General features: G+C 36.8%; 2 protein-coding genes across 5 annotated transcripts; both read left to right on the top strand.

Moving 5' to 3' along the window:
• Positions 1–342: 342 nt before the first annotated feature.
• On the top strand, positions 343–6,662 carry LOC114257731 (uncharacterized). Of its 4 annotated transcripts, none has more exons than XM_028197513.2 (9): positions 343–689; positions 772–976; positions 1,049–1,139; positions 2,791–2,936; positions 3,803–4,046; positions 4,408–4,512; positions 4,609–4,791; positions 5,071–5,272; positions 6,044–6,662. In XM_028197513.2, the coding sequence occupies exons 1-9, from the start codon at positions 533–535 to the stop codon at positions 6,523–6,525; spliced, it is 1,815 nt and encodes a 604-aa protein (XP_028053314.2). In that variant the 5' UTR covers positions 343–532; the 3' UTR covers positions 6,526–6,662. The 4 variants fall into 4 exon arrangements, with proteins under 4 accessions (XP_028053314.2, XP_082761595.1, XP_028053313.2 ...); XM_028197512.2 differs by having other exon boundaries at positions 359–689; positions 1,037–1,139; XM_082905469.1 differs by lacking the exon at positions 4,408–4,512 and having other exon boundaries at positions 358–689.
• Positions 6,663–14,787: 8,125 nt separating this feature from the next.
• On the top strand, positions 14,788–19,632 carry LOC114257730 (uncharacterized). Its single transcript, XM_028197511.2, has 9 exons — positions 14,788–15,073; positions 15,555–15,759; positions 15,872–15,962; positions 16,318–16,463; positions 16,915–17,158; positions 17,436–17,540; positions 17,625–17,807; positions 18,186–18,387; positions 18,917–19,632. The coding sequence occupies exons 1-9, from the start codon at positions 14,893–14,895 to the stop codon at positions 19,408–19,410; spliced, it is 1,851 nt and encodes a 616-aa protein (XP_028053312.2). The 5' UTR covers positions 14,788–14,892; the 3' UTR covers positions 19,411–19,632.
• Positions 19,633–21,198: the final 1,566 nt, after the last annotated feature.

Raw genomic sequence — 21,198 nt, forward strand, 5'->3', positions numbered from 1 at the left:
ATTATTTTTAATAATTTTTTGCGTTTCTACAAAAAAATAGAAAAAGTTATTTGATAATTTATAGCGATTTTTTAAATTTTTGACTAAAATAATTGAGTAATAATAGAAATCTCAAAAAAATTACCAAATGTGTTACATAGGTGTGGAACTTACACAATATGATTCATGTGAATCACACACCCATATAAGACCTTTAATAATAATTTTTTATAAAATTTCTAATATTTTTTAAAAATAATTACCATCCAAACAAGGCCTAAATACAATATTAGAGATCGCTCGCTTATACCATATCATTAATTAATACATTAATCAATACACTAATTAATACATATAATATTCATCTTTGAAAAACAACATCACGCGAGAGTTCTCAATGCAACAGTTGCTCGATAACATCGGAACAGCAGCTATATAAACGCAAGGAAGTCAACCAGTGCAGTGAAGCAACTTCACACCCAACCTCTCAATCCATAGCGCCTGGTTCTTCAAGCTGAACAAAAGGAGCAGTAGTAGTAGAAAAGCCAAGAACATGAACAACAATCCCATTTACAAAAACCCTAACTCCCCAATCGAATCCAGAATCAAAGACTTACTCTCTCGAATGACCTTGTCCGAGAAGATCGGCCAGATCACTCAAATCGATCGACGAGTCGCCACTCGTTCCGCCATTCGAGACCTCTCCGTCGGTCTCTCTCTCTCTCTCTCTCCCCCTCTCTCTCTGTTTTTATGCATTTTCTTCGTTTGATCTTCGATTCATTGATGTCTCAGGGAGTATTCTCAGCGCCGGCGGTGGTGGACCGTACGAGAAAGCAACGTCGTCCGATTGGATCGATATGATTGACAGATTCCAGAACGCTGCGCTCGAGTCTCGCCTCGGGATTCCACTTCTCTACGGTACTGACGCTGTTCATGGCAACAACAACGTCTATGGTGCCACTGTATTTCCTCACAACATTGGCCTTGGAGCTACTAGGTATTATATGTAACTATTGTTGTTGCTTATTTATAGAATCATTGCTTGAGAGAGTGTTAGTTTGTGTGACAGAGATGCAGAGTTGGTTAGGAGGATTGGAGTTGCAACTGCTCTTGAAGTTAGGGCTTGTGGCGCTCAGTTTACTTTTGCTCCTTGTGTGGCTGTAAGTTCTCATAATTTTTTATATTAGATTATTTAATCGGATTATTATCAGACCATTCTGTGTTCATTTTGGTTCAAATTGATCATCCATGTATCAAAGATTTATGTTGAACCATGTTAATTGTCTGTATTTTGCTTGGTATGTTTGTGATTTTGCATCACTAGTTTACTTTGAATCTGATACGTCTATATGGCACAATGTTGTCATTGTTTAAATTAAGGGAAACGTGCAATCATGCTAATGGAAGGGCACAAAATGGGAATTGGAAATAGTTGTCCTGTTAATTCTAATTCTTATTGCTTTAAGTCATCAAATTAGATTTGTTTTTATGCCTTGCTGATTAAATTATTAAACACCTTGCTTTTGGTTTGGTTCTTTCTTCTTCGCTTTGTGTTTGTATTTGAGATAACTTCTAATATTTTCTAAACATGAAAATTCTAGTATATAATTTTAGTAACTTAATGCCATTACGCAACCATTACATAACGAACGTAACGAAATTACGTAACGAAATTACGTAACGGTTGGGTGCTTACTGCCACCGGTTATGGTCATTATAGCAGTGTGACTGAAATTCACAACTGTAACGGCCGCCACCGTTACATAAAGGCTGTAACGGCTGTTACATTGTTGCTGCAACACTGTTATGGCCATTACGCGTCTATTTTTTAAAATTTAATTTATTTTTTAAAATTTTGTATATAATGCTATTTTTTATTTCTATTTTTTAGTTACATAAAATTTAAATAAAAATCTTATCTATACATGTTTTGAATGTCTAATATTCAAATTCTACAAGACTTTTTCATTTAATTATATTTGAATATTAACTTATATCTATATCTCTTATGTTAAATTTATTGAATAAAATTTAGATTTCATGTTATGTACTTTTACATTATTATGTTGATATTTTGTATTTATATTTATGAGACTATTATTTTTAATATTAAACATACTTCACTTTTTTCTTCACAGATTGAAAGTTATCCATAAGTATAATTAGTAAAGCAAAAAATATAGCAACTTAAAACTAGTATAAAAATTAGTATATAAATTGGATCATGTTTTAAAACTAAACAAAAATAAATAAATAAATAAATTTTGAACGTTACTAAGGCCTCGTTTGGAAATATGCTATTTTAGTAACTTTTTGAAATTTTGGCTAAAATATGAGGTGAAAAAAATTGTATATTTGGAATGACTTTTTGATTTTTTACGAAAAGATGTGCAAAAAATAGAGAAAAAATGGAATTTTTGATTTTTTGGTATAGGTTATAGACTTCTTGGTTTTTTTAGTAACTTTTTAACTTTTAGGCTAAAATTATTACTTCCCAAACGAGGCCTAAATGTGATTGTGAAATAAAAACATGCATATCAATATGTTTTTCTAAAACTCTGCGAAGAATTAAAACATTCACGATTTCGGTTACGCGACAGCCATTACACCCTGCAATCGCGTCAACACTACTGTTACCATTAAGGTAACCACTACCGTTATTTAAAACCTTGAGCTTAATTGTATATGTCGATGTAGGTGAATTATTTTGTCTCTTTCTTGTGTGTGTGTGCTTGTCCTTTTTTCTTACAATTCTTTTTTCTTGAATAATAGTTGTCCTGCTAATAATTTGAATTGAATCGATGCCGATAGGTATGTAAAGATCTCAGATGGGGAAGATGTTACGAGAGTTACAGTGAAGATACAGAAATTGTGAGAAATATGACTTCCCTTGTTAAAGGCTTGCAGGGACAGCCGCCTCAAGGACACCCAAAAGGCTACCCTTTTGTAGCTGGAAGGTAGAGAGGATACTGCATCTTCTATGATTTATTATGATTCAAGCAATTAATAGCATCTGCCAAGGGAGTCCTACTTACTGACTATGAACCAGCGACACTTGAAAACAAGTGCCGTATCTGTGTCGGACACGCGGACACTTCGGGGACACGTATGAGACACACCACATGATGTGTCCCCTTATTTTATTAATTTATTTTCAGGAAACACTTCGGAGACACACTAGGAGCATGCCAAGTTGTCTTTTTTTCCATTTTATTTAGTGCTTTTGATGAATGTTAAATGTTGAATGTTTATTATTTTTTTCTTAAATTTAAAAACTTAATGGATCATCCATAAAAAATATATAAATGGTAAATGTTAATTTAAAAATAGTTTTTTAAATTAAAAAAATATAATTAGAGTTAGTTTTTGTTAATATTAATTGTTTGTGGATGTAATATTAATCTAGATAGCAAATAAAAATATATGAAAACATATTTTATTGTCGTGTCCCTGCTGTGTCCGTATCCCTATTTTTTTGAAATCACTTTTCCTATATCCGCATCTGTATCCGTGTCCGTGCTTCTTAGCCTACTAATTAAGGGAGCAAAGGAGAAGAATTGATATTAATTTTTTTAAATTATCATTGTTGCATTGATGCTAATTAATATTGTTTAGAGCTTATTTTACCTTTCAGTGCTTGAATGAAAGTTAATTAGGTGGCATCACATCAATATTGGCTGGTTCTTGGATGTTGATCATATTGGAAAATTTTGTTTTCTGCATTCAAGCTTCTGTACTCATGCATTCAATGTTTATACTGGAAGTTGATATGCTTGTTTGTCCATCAAAGATTGTTAACATTGATACACTTATTTAATTTCAGAGAGAATGTTGTTGCATGTGCCAAGCATTTTGTCGGAGATGGAGGTACCGACAAAGGTATTAATGAGGGGAATACAATAGCATCATATGATGAGTTAGAGAGAATCCACATGGCGCCTTATCTGGACTGTATTTCTCAGGGAGTTTGCACTGTTATGGCATCCTACTCTAGCTGGAATGGAAGGAAACTGCACTCTGATCATTTTCTCATTACACAAGTTTTGAAAGAAAAGCTGGGATTTAAGGTATTAGAACTTGAAATATATTATTCGGAAAGCATACAGTGCCGTTTTTTTTTCTTCCTGAAATAGGTTTCCCATTTTGACTTGGTGTAATTTTTCAAATATCTAACTTTATATCTGGGTTTCATTTTTGCCAATTTTTATCTACAGTTTTCCTTATTAGTGCATCTTACAAGTTGTCCAAAACTTGGAATCATATAGTTGAGTTCTGGTTTTCATTTATCATATTTGCTTTCAGTAAATACATCAAGACATTGTACTAGTGGTAGCTCCAGCATCTATTTCACGTCTTGTGTTTTTTATATGAATGTAACCCCAAACTGCATTACAAACAAATAAATCTCAAGGCAACATTCTGCTGCAGGGTTTTGTCATTTCTGACTCCCAAGCACTTGACCGACTTTCCTATCCTTTTGGGTCCAACTATCGAAAGTGTGTCTTGTTAGCCATCAATGCTGGAATTGACATGGTAGAGATTAAACTGTAGTTCCCCAGTGCCCAAACCAGAAGGTTCCTTTCTACACATAATTAATGCCTCTATTTCTCTCACTAACAATATTTGCAGGTGATGGTGCCTTTTAGGTATGAATTATTTCTGGAGGATTTGACATATCTGGTGGAATCAGGGAAGATTCCTATTGCCAGGATTGATGATGCTGTTGAACGAATCCTGAGAGTGAAATTTGTTGCTGGACTTTTTGAATATCCCTTGGCTGATAGATCTTTGCTTGATAGAGTTGGTTGCAAGGTAAGCTTGCAAAATTTGATACATTACTCATTGGCCATACTAAATACTTTGATAGGAACAAGAGAAGGTTTATTTCTGCCAAAGCTGAACTAACACTTTCATTTCAGAAATCTTTACACATAATAACAAATTCATAATTGGTTGTTGTATTTCTAGTGTCCTTTATCACTCACTACTCAAGTAGTCCATGCTTGTACATTGTTTTGGACAGCCAATTTACTCTAGTCATATGTGTCAATTATTATAAGTGACATGCTTATCGTTATGATATTGCTTCAGCCGCATAGAGATCTGGCGCGAGAGGCAGTTCGCAAGTCCTTAGTTCTGTTAAAGAATGGAAAGGATCCAAAGAAACCGTTTCTTCCTTTAAACAGGAATGCTGAAAGAATTCTTGTTGCTGGAACACATGCTGATAATCTTGGATATCAGTGTGGTGGGTGGACAGCTACTTGGATGGGAGCCAGTGGCAGAATTACTATTGGTATGTAATATGTGGCAATATGCCCAGTACAGAATCACTACTAACAAATTCTTGATTTACAAAATTTAGAAAATAATTGATTATTGGCATGGTTTTCAGCTAATGGTGGTGGTGACGATGATGGTAATAAAAAGACAAACTCTCGTCATGCATACACGTTGACACATACATGTTAATTTACGTGCCTACGTAAATGCGTGGATCGTAGAAAATTGTGGCATGCAATAGTTGACAAGTATTTGATGTTAATTATTTATTTCAAGGTGGTTTGACCCAACTTCTCTTGCATATGTGAAGGACTATAAAAGTTCACAGTTAGGGACCTTTTTTGGCTGCTGGAATTGGATTATTCCATTTGGAATTGACTAATTCAAAAATTTGTGAAAATATAGATCTGTTAGTTCAAGATTTTGTGTGGGCATTCCAATAGAACAGATTTTAAATCTTCTGATCTTAGATAAGGTAACTATGTTCAAAAAGCATGATGAACAATTTTAAATTTTCATAAAGAAACTATAATTTGTAAGTTTTTGAGTTGTTTCATTTGAATAGCCAAACATATCTAATATGTGAATGTGTGACTTCTGAGATGGTCCAATTCACATTTTTGGGACAACCAAATGGCCATTCTGTGTTTTGACACGATAGTCTAATTTTTTTACTTGAACTCTGTTGGAGGCAGAAACTTAATTGACAAAATCTTGCGACTTTTTAATGTGTATTAGATGGATATTATTAACATTAGACTGATGTGATGATTCACATTTTTAGGCACGACCATTTTGGAAGCTATCATGGAAGCAGTGGGAGAGACAACAGATTTGATATATGAGCAACATCCATCACAAGACACCTTTGCAAATCAAGATTTCTCTTTCGCCATTGTAATAGTGGGTGAGGGTCCATATGCCGAAACCATGGGTGACAATTCAGAGCTCGTAATCCCTTTTAATGGAACTGAATTGATTAGCTCAGTTGCTGACAAAGTTCCCACATTGGTGATTCTGATCTCTGGTAGGCCCTTAGTTTTAGAGCCGTGGCTTTTGGAAAAGGTGGATGCTCTGGTTGCTGCTTGGTTGCCCGGCAGCGAAGGAGATGGAATAACAGATGTTATCTTTGGAGATTACGAGTTCCAAGGAAAACTTCCTGTGACATGGTTTAAAAGGGTTGAAGAAGCTGGGAAGAACTCATCTGAACCATTGTTTCGCTTGGGTTTTGGGTTGACAAGCAACAGAGAGGGACATTTGAACTGATTAGCTTTGTAAAACTAAATGTGAAATAAGCATTGTGCACTGCCAAAAAATTTGGTGATTATTTCTCCTTGTAAAATGGGAAGACCTTGCAAATTGCATTTGAAATTTAGAAAAATATCATACAGATTTCATGGTAATTGTGTAATTGGATGTGTATGTGCAATATCCTTGGAGTCCCTTGGGGTGGTTGATTTGCATGTGAAATATACCCAGTGGATGTTTGACCTGCTAGTTTTCGATTGCTGTTAGCATGAACATGATTTGCTGCTGCATCATTGTTCAACCTTCTTCTCTCTAATGCAACAGGTTAGTCAAATTTCTCTCTTATATGTCAACACCCACGGACTTTGTGCTATATGTAAAATATATTGATAGAGATAAATTGTATGTATTATTGATTGATGTATATTGTTGTGTATATTACAAATGGTAAGTGTCTCATTATATAGGAGAGGGTGAGTGTAGTAGGTGAGGAGTAGGTGGTGGTAGGTGAAGGTAAATTGGTGGTAGGTGATGGTAAATTTTAACAGCCCCCGCAAACTCAAGGAGGATAGAAACTAACCAACTTGAGTTTGGAGAGAGTAACAAAACAAGAAAATACATAAAAATAAAAGAGGATAGGAGACACTGTATGGTCGTGTCAGACCATTGGTGAAGACACTGGATGGTGGTGTCATAACGTTGTAGAGGACACTGTATGGTGGTGTCATAACGTTGTAGAGGACACTGTATGGGGGTGTCATAACGGTGTAGAGGACACTGTATGGTGGTGTCATAACGTTGTAGAGGACACTAGATGGCGGTGTCAGGCCGATGTAGAAGACAGTTTATGGGGTCATGTCGGACCGTTGTAGAAGACAGTTTATGGGGTCATGTCGGACCGTTGTAGCAGACAATGTTGTGTCAGTTGTTGTGACAGTTTACGGAGTCTTGCTGGACCTTTGTAGAAACTAACCGGAATCAATGTCGGGACAGTTTATAAAGTCTTGTCGGACCCATGAAGGAGCTAACCGGAATCAATGTCGGGACAGTTTACAGAGTCTTGTCGGACCCTTGTAGAAACTAACCGGAATCAATGTCGGGACAGTTTACAGAGTCTTGTCGGACCCTTGTAGAAACTAACCGGAATCTATGTCGGGACAGTTTACAGAGTCTTGTCGGACCCTTGTAGAAGTTGCACCCTCAAAAGGTGTGCCCAATTGTTCAAAAGGCGTGCCATCAAAAGGCGTGCCCAATTCATCAAAAGGTGTGCCGGACATGATGGCGAGGCACGTGAGTGTCTTGGTTGGCGCGCCCGTTTGTCGTCGGGCGTCAAGTGGCGTGCGATACGCGTGGCTGCCTTGGTTATTTAACCAAGACGAAGGCAGAGGCAGAGGCATACCATTCTGAAACCTCTGAAACCAACCCTTCTCTGAAAAACTCTGCCTCTGCGGAGAGAGAAACTGTGGAACACTTTGTAGCCCAGAAAAATGGCTTCGTCTTCCCGCGGGCTGCTCACCCTCTTTCCCGACCTCAACGAGTCAACAAGAGAGAGAACTGGTGCGGTGGCACTGGAACCTCAACCAAGCGCCCCGGAGTTTGCTCCGTTGAACTTTCTGATGCGGTCGGTGGAGCAAAGAATGGCAGTGCAGTCGGATGTGGAGGCCAATCAGTATACTTTGAAGTCATGTGTGGAAACCATGACGGCGGTCACAAATTTGTCGAACCGGCTGCAGAGTAGGACAAATGAGGTGCAGCAGTTAAACGCCCAACTGGCTCTGCTCCAACGCATGTATAAGGATGCGCGAGCAGAGATGAGTGTGCTAAAGGCAGAAAACAAGGAGCTGAAGCGGAAGGCCACCGTGATGTTCCGATTTGGAGGTCCACCATATGCTGGAGTGGAGGAGCAGGGAGGAGGCAACTTGCTTGGTGGTCTAGGAAGCAACACGGAGGCAGCACCGTCAAGGGCCGCCCAGGATGGAGGAAAGAAGAAGAGACCTGCGGCAGAGTAGAGAAGAAAAAATCCCGCCGGTGGATGTGGTTGTGTTTTTTTTTTTTTTTTTTTTTTTGTGTAAAAGTGTGATCGGGATTGTGCCCTGAGATGAATAAAATATGAGTGGTGGTGCAAATTTGTAAATTTTTTTTTTTTTTTTGTTTTTGTTTTTGTTTTTTTTTTAATAAGAAGAAGAATAATAATAATAATAATAATAATAATAAATAGGTATGGAGTGGGCGGTGGAATGATGGGTTGGTAGTGTCAATAATAACCTGTCAAAAAGTAGAATAAACAATAATAATAATAATAATAATAATAATAAATAGGTATGAAGTGCGCGGTGGAATGATGGAGTAAAAAAATTGAGTGGGGAACATGAGTGTGTGGAAAGAATGAAAAAAGTAAAGAAAGGGAGATGTATATATATATAAAATAAACATAGATATATATATATATAGAGATATATTAAAATAAGAGAAAGAGTATGTGGTTTGTTTGCTTTTCAAAAGATGGATTAAAATAAATATAAAAAAAAAGAAAAGAAAGTGGTGTGAGGAACAGGAAGGAAAAAAAGAAGTGGAGACCATGATGAAAAAGGAATGACTGAACCAACCTCTCTCTCTCACACACACACAGAGTGTATGGCTATTCTACTTCTGATGAGGATGTTGCTACTCCACATCTCAGTCCTCTTAATAAAATTCATACACTCAATCATATGGGTTCCATTGAAGTTTCAACGACACTTTAGGAAGCAAGGCATAGGGGGGCCTAGCTACCGTCCGATCCTCGGAAACTCGGCCGAGATCAGTCGGCGCATGATTGCCGAAGCCGAATCGAGGCCGATAACTGTCAACCATGACATTGTTCAGAGGGCGATGCCGGACTACTACAACTGGTCAAGGGCTTATGGGAAGACATTTCTGTACTGGTTTGGACCAAAGCCTCGGTTGGCTATAGCCGAACCAGAGATGATAAGAGTGGGTCCTTTGAGAAGCTTGAGTTCAACCCTTTGTCCAAGCTGCTCTTTGGACAAGGACTTCGTGGTTTGACCGGTGACACCTGGGGGTTCTGCTGTGTACGACGAGGTGGGTCACGAGAAATTGCTCGGCGTGGACAGAGTGGTGGAGGGGGAGACCAGGGAACTCAAGGTTGACGCCGACGAAGATCCGACCGTCGGATCCTAATCTGACGGCGCCGACGTGAAGAGAGGAGGGCGAGCTAGGGTTTGAGCTGATTAGACGAAGGTAGGGAGGAGTTGGAGGAGAGAGAGGCCTGAGTTAGTCGCCATTGATGAGGCCTCTGATGCTGCAATCACAAATCTGGGTCCATCCATTTTGGTGAATCAATGGTGATATATATGCGTGTGTGTGGGTATGTGGATATATGTATGTAGATTGGTCTTCCTCTGTGAATATGGGAAGGAGAGAAGATGGGGTTGGGAATGGTGCCTGGTTGGTTTTGAGAGAGACAGGAGGGGGGAGGCATGTGTAGAGGTCCGGCGGACGGCCAAGGCAAAGTTGCTGCCCGCCGGTGAAGCAGAATTACTAGTTTCTTAACCTTGCTCTGATACCATGTAAAATATATTGATAGAGATAAATTGTATGTATTATTGATTGATGTATATTGTTGTGTATATTATAAATGGTGAGTGGCTCATTATATAGGAGAGGGTGAGTGTAGTAGGTGAGGAGTAGGTGAGGAGTAGGTGGTGGTAGGTGGTGGTAGGTGAAGGTAAATTGGTAGTAGGTGATGGTAAATTTTAACACTATATATATACAATATATATTAGCAGTTGGTGCAATCACAATGCGTTTGCAATTTTGTATCTAATTATTTTTTATTATTTAAGGAATGAGGAAGATGGTTTGAATTAGAAATTGTTAGCAGTTATTAATATTTAACAATATTATAGGCATTCTTAATAAAAGAAAAGATAAGTTTTTCTTGATAAACGATATCACAATATGACAAAGAAAACACTTTAAAAGTGTTTTATTTTTGCAAAATTACCATTTCCACTTTGTGGAAAGATTTGTGTTTCTTATTCAAAGTAGTTATAGTTCAATTTTGTCGAACTAGCTACATTTTTCAGCTATATTTTTATTGACGTAGTTGAAACGATTCAATGACTTGTGTTCACACATGTTGTTGCACATTACTTAGGCCTCGTTTAGAAAGTAAATATTTTTATTTAAAAGTTAAAGTCACTAAAATAGTCAATATACATCAAAAGTCAAATATTTTTTTTCATTCATTTTATTTTTTTGTATATATTTTCGTAAAAAATTAAAAATTCATCTCGTACATGTTAGTTTCTGTCATCTCATATTTTAGTAAAAAAAATTAAAAATTATTTAACACGTATTAAATAAAGTGGACTCTCCTATTTACAAGGTAGAGACTCACAAATAGAATCTAATGTAATGATAATATTATGCTGTATTTGGTTGGAGGATTTGAGGAGGGATTTGAAAAGGGAAAGGGAAAAGTTAGGTGAGATGTGAATAAAATATACTTACATTTCACCTAATTTCACACACCTTTTCCCTTTCTCTTTCCAAATCCCTCTCCAAATCTTCCAACCAAATACATTTTAATTTATGAGTAGCATGAAATATCACATGACTTGTGTCTAATAACTTCTTAAAAATTAAGATGTGTTAGTACTTGTACCAAATCCAACCATGCCCAACACACCTTACTAACTTGACCACGCCTCAATTAATTCATAGGCCAAAACAAGTTAAGCAACCTAGCATTATTTGATTTATGGACCCTGGGTTAAGCTATTACTAATTATTTCTCTCTCTTTCATTTTCTATTTTCTATTTTCTATTTTCTATTTCTAGATGCACTAAGCTACTTTTTCCAAGTGTTTGATCTCTCACTCTTAAAATTCCCATGTTTAAACTACTGCTCGAAAATATTCATTAGAGCAAAAGGTTAGGTTATAGGTAAATAATTGTGTATCTATATTATTATATAAAGGCTATTTTGGAAAGATAATTATAATCAGTTTTTTGATGAAAAGCTACTTATAAACAGCTTATAAACAATTTTTTTGTGAGAGAGAAAATGAGTTATAATTTGAGAAGTGAATTATAACTCACTTTCCAAAATAGGCCAAAGTACAGAGTTTGAAGTCTTGTAACACTTTTTTTTCTTCAAAATTTCCCAGTGCCCCTAGGACTGCAAATGAACCGAGCTGTTTATAAACAAGCTCGACTCGGCTCGTTAAGGGCTCGGCTCGGCTCGGTTTGTTTAGCAAATGAGCCGAGCTCGAGCTCGAATATTAGGCTCGTTTAGTAAACGAGCCGACCTCGAGCTCGCATAAGCTCGACTCGTTTATCTTTATTTAAATTATATAATAAATATATTATTTATATATTAAATAATATATAAATATATATAAATACATTTTTTATATATTAAATAATATAAATAATATTAAAAAAAATTTATCGAGCCGTGCCAAGCAGAGCTCGAACCCAGTTCCTTATCGAGCCGAGCTCGAGCTCGAGCTCAATAAACGAGCTCGATAAGTAAACGAGCCGAGCTCGAGCTCAGCAGAGCTCGGCTCGGCTCGGTTCGTTTACAACCCTAAGTGCCCCATATGGACAGTTTCATAACTTGTAAAGTTTGGTTGGTTTGGGAAGTAGGTTGGCTTTTTGACTTTTTGATTTTTTTGGTTATTTTAGCCTGGGCTAAAAAGTCTGGTTTGGGAAGAGTTTTTTGACTTTTTGGCTTTTTTTGACTTTTTTGGTGAGAGAAGAGTGTAATGATTATGGGTTGGATGTGATGTGTTTTTTTTTGTGGCTAAAATAGTCTATTTTGTCTTTTGTGGCTAAAATAGCCAAATTAGCCCTTCCCAAACGGATATAAGGTTTGGATTTTGAGTTTTTGAAATTTGAACTATTTGATATAAATTAAATAAGTATACTTATTTAAATAAATATATTTATTTGGATCATATCACTTTTTTATTTTTTTATATATTTTTTTAATATTTTTTTAAAAAAAAAAAAAAATATATATATTTTTTGTTACAGGAAAATCCTCCCACCCTCCCGCAGGTCCAAGGCAGCGCCCCACGAGGAGATCACCATGGTGTCCTGTTGTCCGTTCCGAGAGGCAGCGCCCCGTGAGGAGATCACCAGAGTGTCCTGTTGTTCGTCAAGGCAGCGCTCCATGAGGAGATCACCAGGGTGTCTTGTTGTCCGTTCCGAGAGGCAGCGCCCCATGAGGAGATCACCAGAGTGTCCTGTTGGTGTCCTGTTGGTGTCCTGTTGTCCGTCAAGGCAGCGCCCCATGAGGAGATCACCAGGGTGTCTTGTTGTCCGTTCCGAGAGGCAGTGCCCCATGAGGAGATCACCAGGGTGTCTTGTTGTCCGTTCCGAGAGGCAGCGCCCCATGAGGAGATCACCAGAGTGTCCTGTTGTCCGTTCCGAGTAAGAGACTATAACCTGGAAGCTTGTCCCGACCTCCTAAGGTCGGAAGCTTCGATTAAGTCAGGACTCGCACAGTGGGGGAGTATTAAACCCACACCAAGTAGCTGATTAGGCATCCTTGAGGTCCAACCTCTTAACCAACAGTGCTTCGCCCAGGGAGTTGGCCCAAGGGAGAAATTGAACTTGTGACCTTGGGGTTTAAATTCCAAAACCTTACCACAATGCCACAACCCCTAGGCTTATTTAAAATATATTTATTTAAATTATTTCAAATCGTTGAAAACTCAAAATCTAAACTCAAATTATAGTTCTCTCTCTCACTCAGCTTTACAAAGTCAAACACTGAAATCCACCAACCTTTGCCCCTATATCCTAACTTCAATTTATATTTTTAAAAATAATAAATAAATAAATAAATAAATAAAGAAAAGAAAACTCGAGAATGAAGCAACATGATTTGAAACCATGGACATCAAGTCGATGGATATGACCTTCACCACCAAAACAATCCCTTCATCTTAGATGTTTTTTTTTTGTTATAGAAAAATCCTCTCTATTCTCTTGCAGATCTAAGACAACGTCTCTTACAAAAATTATCAAAATGTCCAATTAATCATTCCAAGCAAATAGAATATAATTTGGAAACTTGAATAAGTTAGAAAGAAAATGAAATGAATAAGTTAAATTATTGGGTGGTGTGCCACCAAAATTTCTCAATATGTAAATCCACGCCGGTGATAGCCAAGTGAAAGTGAAATTAGTGAGGGAGGGGTGTTTTAAGTAGAAAAGTATATATATTTTTGTTCTTATTGTGACGCGATTAGTAGTAGGGATTGTTTGGGGTATTTTAAATAAGTGTACTTTTTATTTGGATTAATTTTTTGATTTTTTTTGAAAAAATATGTATTAAAAAATTATATAAATAAGTATGTAGGAGAAGATATAGTAGGAGGCCGTACGGATTGGCAGTAGAGTCTGCCAGGTGAGTAGATGAGAAAATATTGTCTCCTTCTCGGGCTTTGATTAGATGGTGTTGTTTGACCCGTGGGGGTCCACCAAGGGTCCCGTTTTTCTAATTGGAACCATTAAATGTGTAGAACTTGTCGAGTACTATATGCTCGTAAAAAATTACGTTAATTAGATATCGATGGCTATCTGATCGTGTTAGTTTTTTTTGTTATCTGTTAACTATAATACCATCAATTTTAATACAAAACTGATTGGATCATGTAGTTATCGATATCCGATAAATGTGATTTTTTACAGGCATGCAGTACTAGATGAGTTCTACATATTGAATGGTTCAGATTAGAAAAATGGGACCCATGGGGGGCCCATAGGCCCAACTTTACCATCTAATTATGTACATATACACAGAATTTTTTTTTTGGTCTCTATCACCAAGTTTTACATCACGTCAGTACCAATCTTGGGCCATCTATTTTATATGTATTAATATTTGTATATTAATTTTTTTATATTTTTTTTTGATGAATAGTTATAAATTTTTAACTTTTTAGATAATTTTTTAATTTTTTTTAAGGTTGTCAAACCAGCCCTTAATGAATTAAAATAATAAAATATAATATTTTTTTTATTAAATTTCTTAAAAATAAAATAATAGATATTCAATAATAAATGATACGTAATAATACTATTAAATGATCAAATAATTAACTCGTGCACAATCCTAAAAATGGATAAGTATATGTCATGTGGTGATAAATAAATAAACAAACAGTAGGGGAATATCAGCTGTAACCGCCAGCTTCACCTAAACTTCAACAACTTCCCTCTTATTTTTCCCGCTATATATATAATGTTCTGTTTCCATACCCCAAGATGCTCTCTCTCTCTCTCTCCTTACTACTTCACTCCACACTCCGATCTCGAAGTCCACTGTGTTGTCGCAGTGGGTGAGAGTGAAATCCAAAAAAAACAATGAGCCAAGTAGAAGAGACGATGATGATGATGAATTGCGTATACAAGAACCCCAACGAACCAATCGAGTCTAGAATCAAGGATTTGCTCTCTCGAATGACCTTGAAAGAGAAGCTCGGCCAGATGACTCAGATCGAACGAGACGTCGCCACTCCTTCCGTCCTCCGTGACCTCTCCATAGGTCCTCTCTCTCTCTCTCTCTCTCTCTCTCTCTAAATATATATATATATATATATGTAGATGGATAGATACATATGTATGTATGAATGAGGCGGTGGAGTTTTGAAATTATGAATCAAAATGGTACTAGATGTTATTATGAGCATCGTCATTATGTATGAATGTATAATTTTTTTTTATTTGTATATTATTATGTATGATTGTAACTGTGTTGTACTCTTTAATATAGTATCATATAGCAGGTTTGGTTTTAGGAAGTCCTGGTTTGAGTTTAGCAGTGTGTGTGCTGATTTGGGGTGATTATTCATTATTTTCGGAACATAACTATAAGGTTTTGATTGGTAGAGAGGGGTAGGGACTCACGATTTATGTTGGAGATGGGGAACAATATGGAGCTAAGTAATTGGTGACTCTCTTGGAGTGCGGTCACGTGGTGTTCCAAGATTATTGAATAATTTCCCGCTGATTTGTGTGTTTTGCAGGGAGTATACTGAGCGCTGGTGGAAGTGGACCGTTCGAGAAGGCACTGTCTTCGGATTGGGCGGACATGGTAGACGGATTTCAGAAGGCAGCACTTGAGTCACGGCTCGGGATTCCGTTGATCTATGGGATCGATGCTGTTCATGGCAACAACAGTGTCTATGGTGCCACCATTTTTCCTCACAACATTAGTCTTGGAGCCACCAGGTTTCTTCTTTCACATGCAATTTGTTGTTTGTATCCATTGATGATTAGGAAGTGAATTTTTAGTAGTGTTGTTGGTTTGAAACGCTAATTTCTGGAAAAATGTGTGCTGTAGAGACACAGATTTGGCGTATAAAATTGGGGTTGCGACGGCTCTTGAAGTTAGGGCTAGTGGGATTCCCTATAATTTTGCTCCCTGCATTGGTGTAAGTGGTTCTACTTTTGATAATCACTCTTCTCTTGATATCATTTTGTGTTTAATTTGTTTCAGCTCTACACTTGCTTGTTTTCATTATAATGTATCACACATTCACAATACAATAAAGTACATTGAATCAACAATTACAACATAATTGTGTCTGATCAATGTGAACTCCTTTGAATTCTCTCAAAGAGGATTGATAACTAGGATTTAAGGTGAGTTTAAAGGGCTAGACAATTTTGTTGGCATAGGGAGATTATTTCTACTTGCTTTATTTTTAATTTTTTTTTTCTTGTGATCCTTTCTTTTGTCTTCAACTATAGTTTATCAAGTTATTAGTCATTCTTGAATTTTGACAGGTATGCAGAGATCCCAGATGGGGACGATGCTATGAGTGTTACGGTGAAGATACTGAAATTGTTCGAAAGATGACTACCATTGTATCAGGCTTGCAGGGGCAACCACCTGAAGGGCACCCGAAGGGCTACCCATTTTTAGCTGGAAGGTAGAGAAAAGTCAATCACTTGCTACCGTTTAACCTGTTAAATTTCAATCCAATGTTATTATTCAAGCAATCCATTTCCCCCTTTTTTTCCCATCCCCAATATCACTACAACGAGAATCTTAACAAGATTGTCATTCTAGAAGGGACTGCAAAAAAGCATTGGCATCAAGATTTAGGATTTTCACTGATGTTGAATGGTGCTTTAAATAAAACTTAATGGAGCTTACTTGATCGTCTACAGAATATGGCTGAAAATTGTGTCACCTGCTTTTATATCTATAAATTAAATATATTGTTTTGCACATTCCAGCCTCTGTGCCCACTTATGGCACTGCTTTCTAGACACATTCTGGATCTAATCTTGTACTGGATTTATGTGTTGGCTGTTGAATTGCTTACTGTTCTTAACCCTTTGGAAGATGTTTGCATTGATTGACTCATTTGATTCCAGAGATAAGGTTGTTGCATGTGCCAAGCATTTCGTTGGTGATGGAGGTACCGACAAAGGTATAAATGAAGGGAATACTTTAGCGTCATATGATGATTTAGAGAGGATCCACATGGCAGCTTATCTGGACTGTATTTCTCAAGGAGTTTGCACAGTTATGGCATCATTCTCGAGCTGGAATGGAACCAAAATGCACTCTCACCATTTTCTCCTAACTCAGATTTTGAAAGATAAGCTGGGTTTTAAGGTAACTAAAATGATATTCATTGGAAAAAGTATATCCTTAAGTGGCCCTTTTTTTCATTTTTTTCTGTCATAGTATGCTACAAGATTTCAATATTTATCATCATACATGAGAGTGGATCATTTGCCATCTTGTGAGACTGCAAATTTGTTTGATTTATTAGGTAGATACAAGTTACAACTGTTCCTAAACATAGATAAGGCTGAATTATGAATATTTTTTCTTTATTTATTTTCACCCATTTCATCTAGATGAATCTCAGGGCGAACTTCTGCTGCAGGGTTTTGTGATTTCAGACTGGCAAGCACTTGACAAGCTTTCTGATCCTCACGGCTCAAACTATCGCAATTGCATTTCATCTGCAGTCAATGCAGGAATTGATATGGTATTGACAACACTTTAGTTCTAAAAGCATAAACTAAGGGCTCTCTTTCGTATAATTCATGCTTCTTACGCAGAAAATTGTCAGGTGATGGTCCCTTTAAAATATGAATTATTTCTGGAGGATATATTGAATCTGGTGGAATCAGGAGAGATACCGATGGCCAGGATTGATGATGCTGTTGAAAGAATTCTGCGAGTGAAATTTGTTGCCGGTCTCTTTGAATATCCCATGGCTGATAAGTCTCTGCTAGATACAGTTGGTTGTAAGGTAAGTTTGCAAAATTATAAGTCTATTTGATCTCCTCATTAGAGGAGAAAACAAAACCTTCATTTCTAACCACTGAATTAGTTTGGCTTTACTTTTCATTTTGTATGATCTCAGAGACTGTGGACCACGCGTTTTTCCCAATCTTAATTTTTTTCTAACATTTTCAAAAAGAATTTTTTGTTAATATTTTATGTTACTTGAATTAGAAATAAGAGCTTTTGCCTAGTGAATTTGAAAAGGAACATTTTAATTCCTTTTTTTGCATCCATTTTTTTTATTAGTCTTTCCAGTTTAATAGTGGAGTATATTAAGACAAACAGTGAAGCTTAATTTAAAGGTGGCATTTTCTAAAGTTTTTCCTTTGTAATAATTTTTCAGATGCACAGAGAACTAGCACGTGAAGCAGTTCGCAAGTCCCTGGTACTGCTGAAGAATGGAAAGGACCCAAAGAAACCATTTCTTCCATTAGATAGGAATTGTAAAAAGATTCTTGTTGCTGGAACACATGCTGATGATCTTGGATATCAGTGCGGAGGTTGGACATTTAATTGGTCTGGGACCAGTGGCAGAATTACCATCGGTATGTGTTTTGTAGCAGTAATACCCAGCATAGATCACTATTATTATTCTGAAACCCAAAATTAAAATTATTATATATTACTAGGAAGAATAAATAAATAAATAAATAAATAAAGGAGAAAAAGGATGGAAGAGAAGAACAGCACAAACTCACTGTTTCAAGTTCTTTAAGAATGCATTTCTCTTCCATGCTTAAAGCCTATATGTTATTTATATGTGTTGGGTATTGTTTAGTCTATTCAATTTGCACACAGCTACTAGACAACATGATCCTCCGCTTTGCTCTCCCTGACAAAAAATATAAGTAAATAAACAATTACTTGTATAAAATTCATTTGTTATAACTTAAAGTTCTTTAGTTCTGATTTTGAACACCACAGTCCTGTTTTGTGCTAGAACTCTGTTTGGGAATAAGAAACTCATATTTAACCAATTTGCATGTTTGTTTTAGTTGGTACTTGCTATGTATGATATATGTATTTTCATTTGTTTTCTGAGTGTTTGGACTTACGAGATGATTAACAATCTAGGTACAACCATTTTGGATGCCATCAAAGAAGCAGTAGGAGACAAAACTGAATTGATATACGAGCAAAACCCATCGCCAGACACCTTTACCGGTCAAGATTTCTCTTTTGCCGTTGTAGCTGTGGGTGAATCTCCATATGTAGAAGATGGTGGCGGCGACCCAGAACTCATAATTCCCTTTAACGGAGCTGAACTCATTAGCTCAGTTGCTGAGAGAGTTCCCACATTGGCAATTCTCATCTCTGGAAGGCCCGTAACTCTAAAGCCTGAGCTTTTGGAGAAGATAGACGGTCTGATCGCTGCTTGGTTGCCCGGCAGCGAAGGAGGTGGAATCACAGATGTCATCTTCGGAGATCACGAGTTCCAAGGACGACTTCCAGTGACGTGGTTTAAAAGTGTTGAACAATTGCCAATGCATGTTGGGGAGGACTCTTATGATCCTCTCTTTCCCCTCGGATTTGGGTTAAGATGCAATAACAAGAGGCTTTCAGACTAAGGCCTTAGTTTCTCTGAGTGTGTTTGTTAAATTCTTATCACCAACTTGCATAGTAGCTCAGTTGTCAGAGGTCCTAAGCTTTAGTATGTAGCCTTCATTGTATGTTTGCATTTCACTTATTGTATGGTGGCTTATTCCAGGATTTATAGTAGTAATATTTCCCATACTTGTAAAGAAATAAAATGATAATAATAAATAAATAAAAGGGTTTTTTTTTTTTAAGGTCTCTGGTATTATAATTTTATAGTATAAAGGACACTCAATATTTTCATGATGTCTAAGGTCCTTCAACATCAATCCAGACAAAATTCAATTCAGAGAAAATTCGATCCAGAGAATTTCTCTGGACAAATTACAGAGAAAATTCCAAATTTATTTAGACCATCACAGAGAAAATTCCAAATTTCTCTGGACAACAATGAGGACTAATGCTCTGCTTCAGAGAAAATTGGGTTGGTCCAGAGAAATTCTTTAGTTTGGACTCAATTTTCTCTGGGTTGAACTAGTGCTCTGCTTCAGAAAAAATTGGGTTGGTCCAAAGAAATTCTCTGATTTGGTCCAGAGAAATTCTTTAGTCTAGAGAAATTCTCTGATTTCCAAAGCAATTGATTCAGAGCATTCTCACGAGCCTTCTTCGGATTCTGAGCTAGTTAAGCACCTCAAAGGCATCATCAAGGTCTACAATTTCAATGAAATTCTAAGAAAAGAGAATGGCCAATTCAATTTCCATAAATGTCTCCAAATGTCTAAATAGTTTCTTGTTGCAACTTATTTATTTATTTTGAATAAGCTGGGAAGTTGAAGTCATGATTGGTGGTGGTATATGCTCAGTTCCCCTCCAATCCCCACACCAAGCAAGAACCTGAAAAAACCCAGACTCACCAATACACAGGTTGGGGAAGTGCAGATAGAGAATTCACACTTAATAGAGCTGAGCACGATGCACATGAGTGCGAGGTCGTAGACACACCGTCGGCCCATACGAACGCCGAGGTATCTGAAGATTAGCTGACCGATGACGGTCCCTAAGAGTGCGATGGCGACCATGGCAGAGGTGATGGCGATGGGGACCTGGTAACTCTTGCTGGGATCCCCGTCGTCGAAGTCCGGGTAGTAGAGGCGGCCAATGAGTCTCATGATCGGAGGGATACAGAAGAAAGAGATTAGGGTTTGAAATTGGCCATTAAAGAGAGAGAGAGAAAGAGAGAGAGGAGAGGATAGAGGGAGATAGTGGTGGGATTGGAATAACAAAGGCAAATAAGCTTAAGAAGAGAAACAACAATCAACGGGGCTGAATTTCTCCGTGATAGATGGGAGGGGCCTTAGACATCAAAAAATAATACTGTGGATGTCTTTCATTACTAAAAATGAGAGAGAGATTTTAGACTAATTTTTCCTAAATAAAATAGTGTAGACCATCAAACCAATTCTTTAATTTTAAATAATAAAATAAGAATAAAAAATAAAATAGACTATCAAGTCAATTCCCCATCTTAGATATTAAAAAGTAAACGAGTTAAATTATTGAATGCATTATTACAAGCAATTGAATCAAAAGTTTCAATATCTTCCACAATTTCTTTATCGTTAAAGAGCTCATCATTAATCGATAAACTTTACACCTCTACATCAAAGTTTTTTTCATTAAAATTCTCGTTAAATTTGGATTGGAGAAGTGAATAAAAAAGAGTGGACATCAAACTAATTATTCGATCACAAATAATAAAAATAAAATAAAATAGGCCATCAGATATTAAAATATTATTGAGTTAAATTATTGGCTGCAGT

Source organism: Camellia sinensis, chromosome 14 (assembly GCF_055761805.1).
Source record: "Camellia sinensis isolate YWXY chromosome 14, ASM5576180v1, whole genome shotgun sequence".
NCBI lineage: Eukaryota > Viridiplantae > Streptophyta > Magnoliopsida > Ericales > Theaceae > Camellia > Camellia sinensis.

Excerpts from the sequence above, each read along its gene's own strand:
- LOC114257730 (XM_028197511.2), top strand. The coding sequence starts at position 14,893 with ATGAGCCAAGTAGAAGAGACGATGATGATGATGAATTGCGTATACAAG. Across the intron at positions 15,963-16,317 it reads ATTTTGCTCCCTGCATTGGT|GTATGCAGAGATCCCAGATG; the intron begins GTAAGTGGTTCT and ends GAATTTTGACAG. Across the intron at positions 17,159-17,435 it reads AAGATAAGCTGGGTTTTAAG|GGTTTTGTGATTTCAGACTG; the intron begins GTAACTAAAATG and ends CTTCTGCTGCAG.
- LOC114257731 (XM_028197512.2), top strand. The coding sequence starts at position 533 with ATGAACAACAATCCCATTTACAAAAACCCTAACTCCCCAATCGAATCC. Across the intron at positions 690-771 it reads CATTCGAGACCTCTCCGTCG|GGAGTATTCTCAGCGCCGGC; the intron begins GTCTCTCTCTCT and ends TTGATGTCTCAG. Across the intron at positions 977-1,036 it reads ATTGGCCTTGGAGCTACTAG|TTTGTGTGACAGAGATGCAG; the intron begins GTATTATATGTA and ends AGAGAGTGTTAG.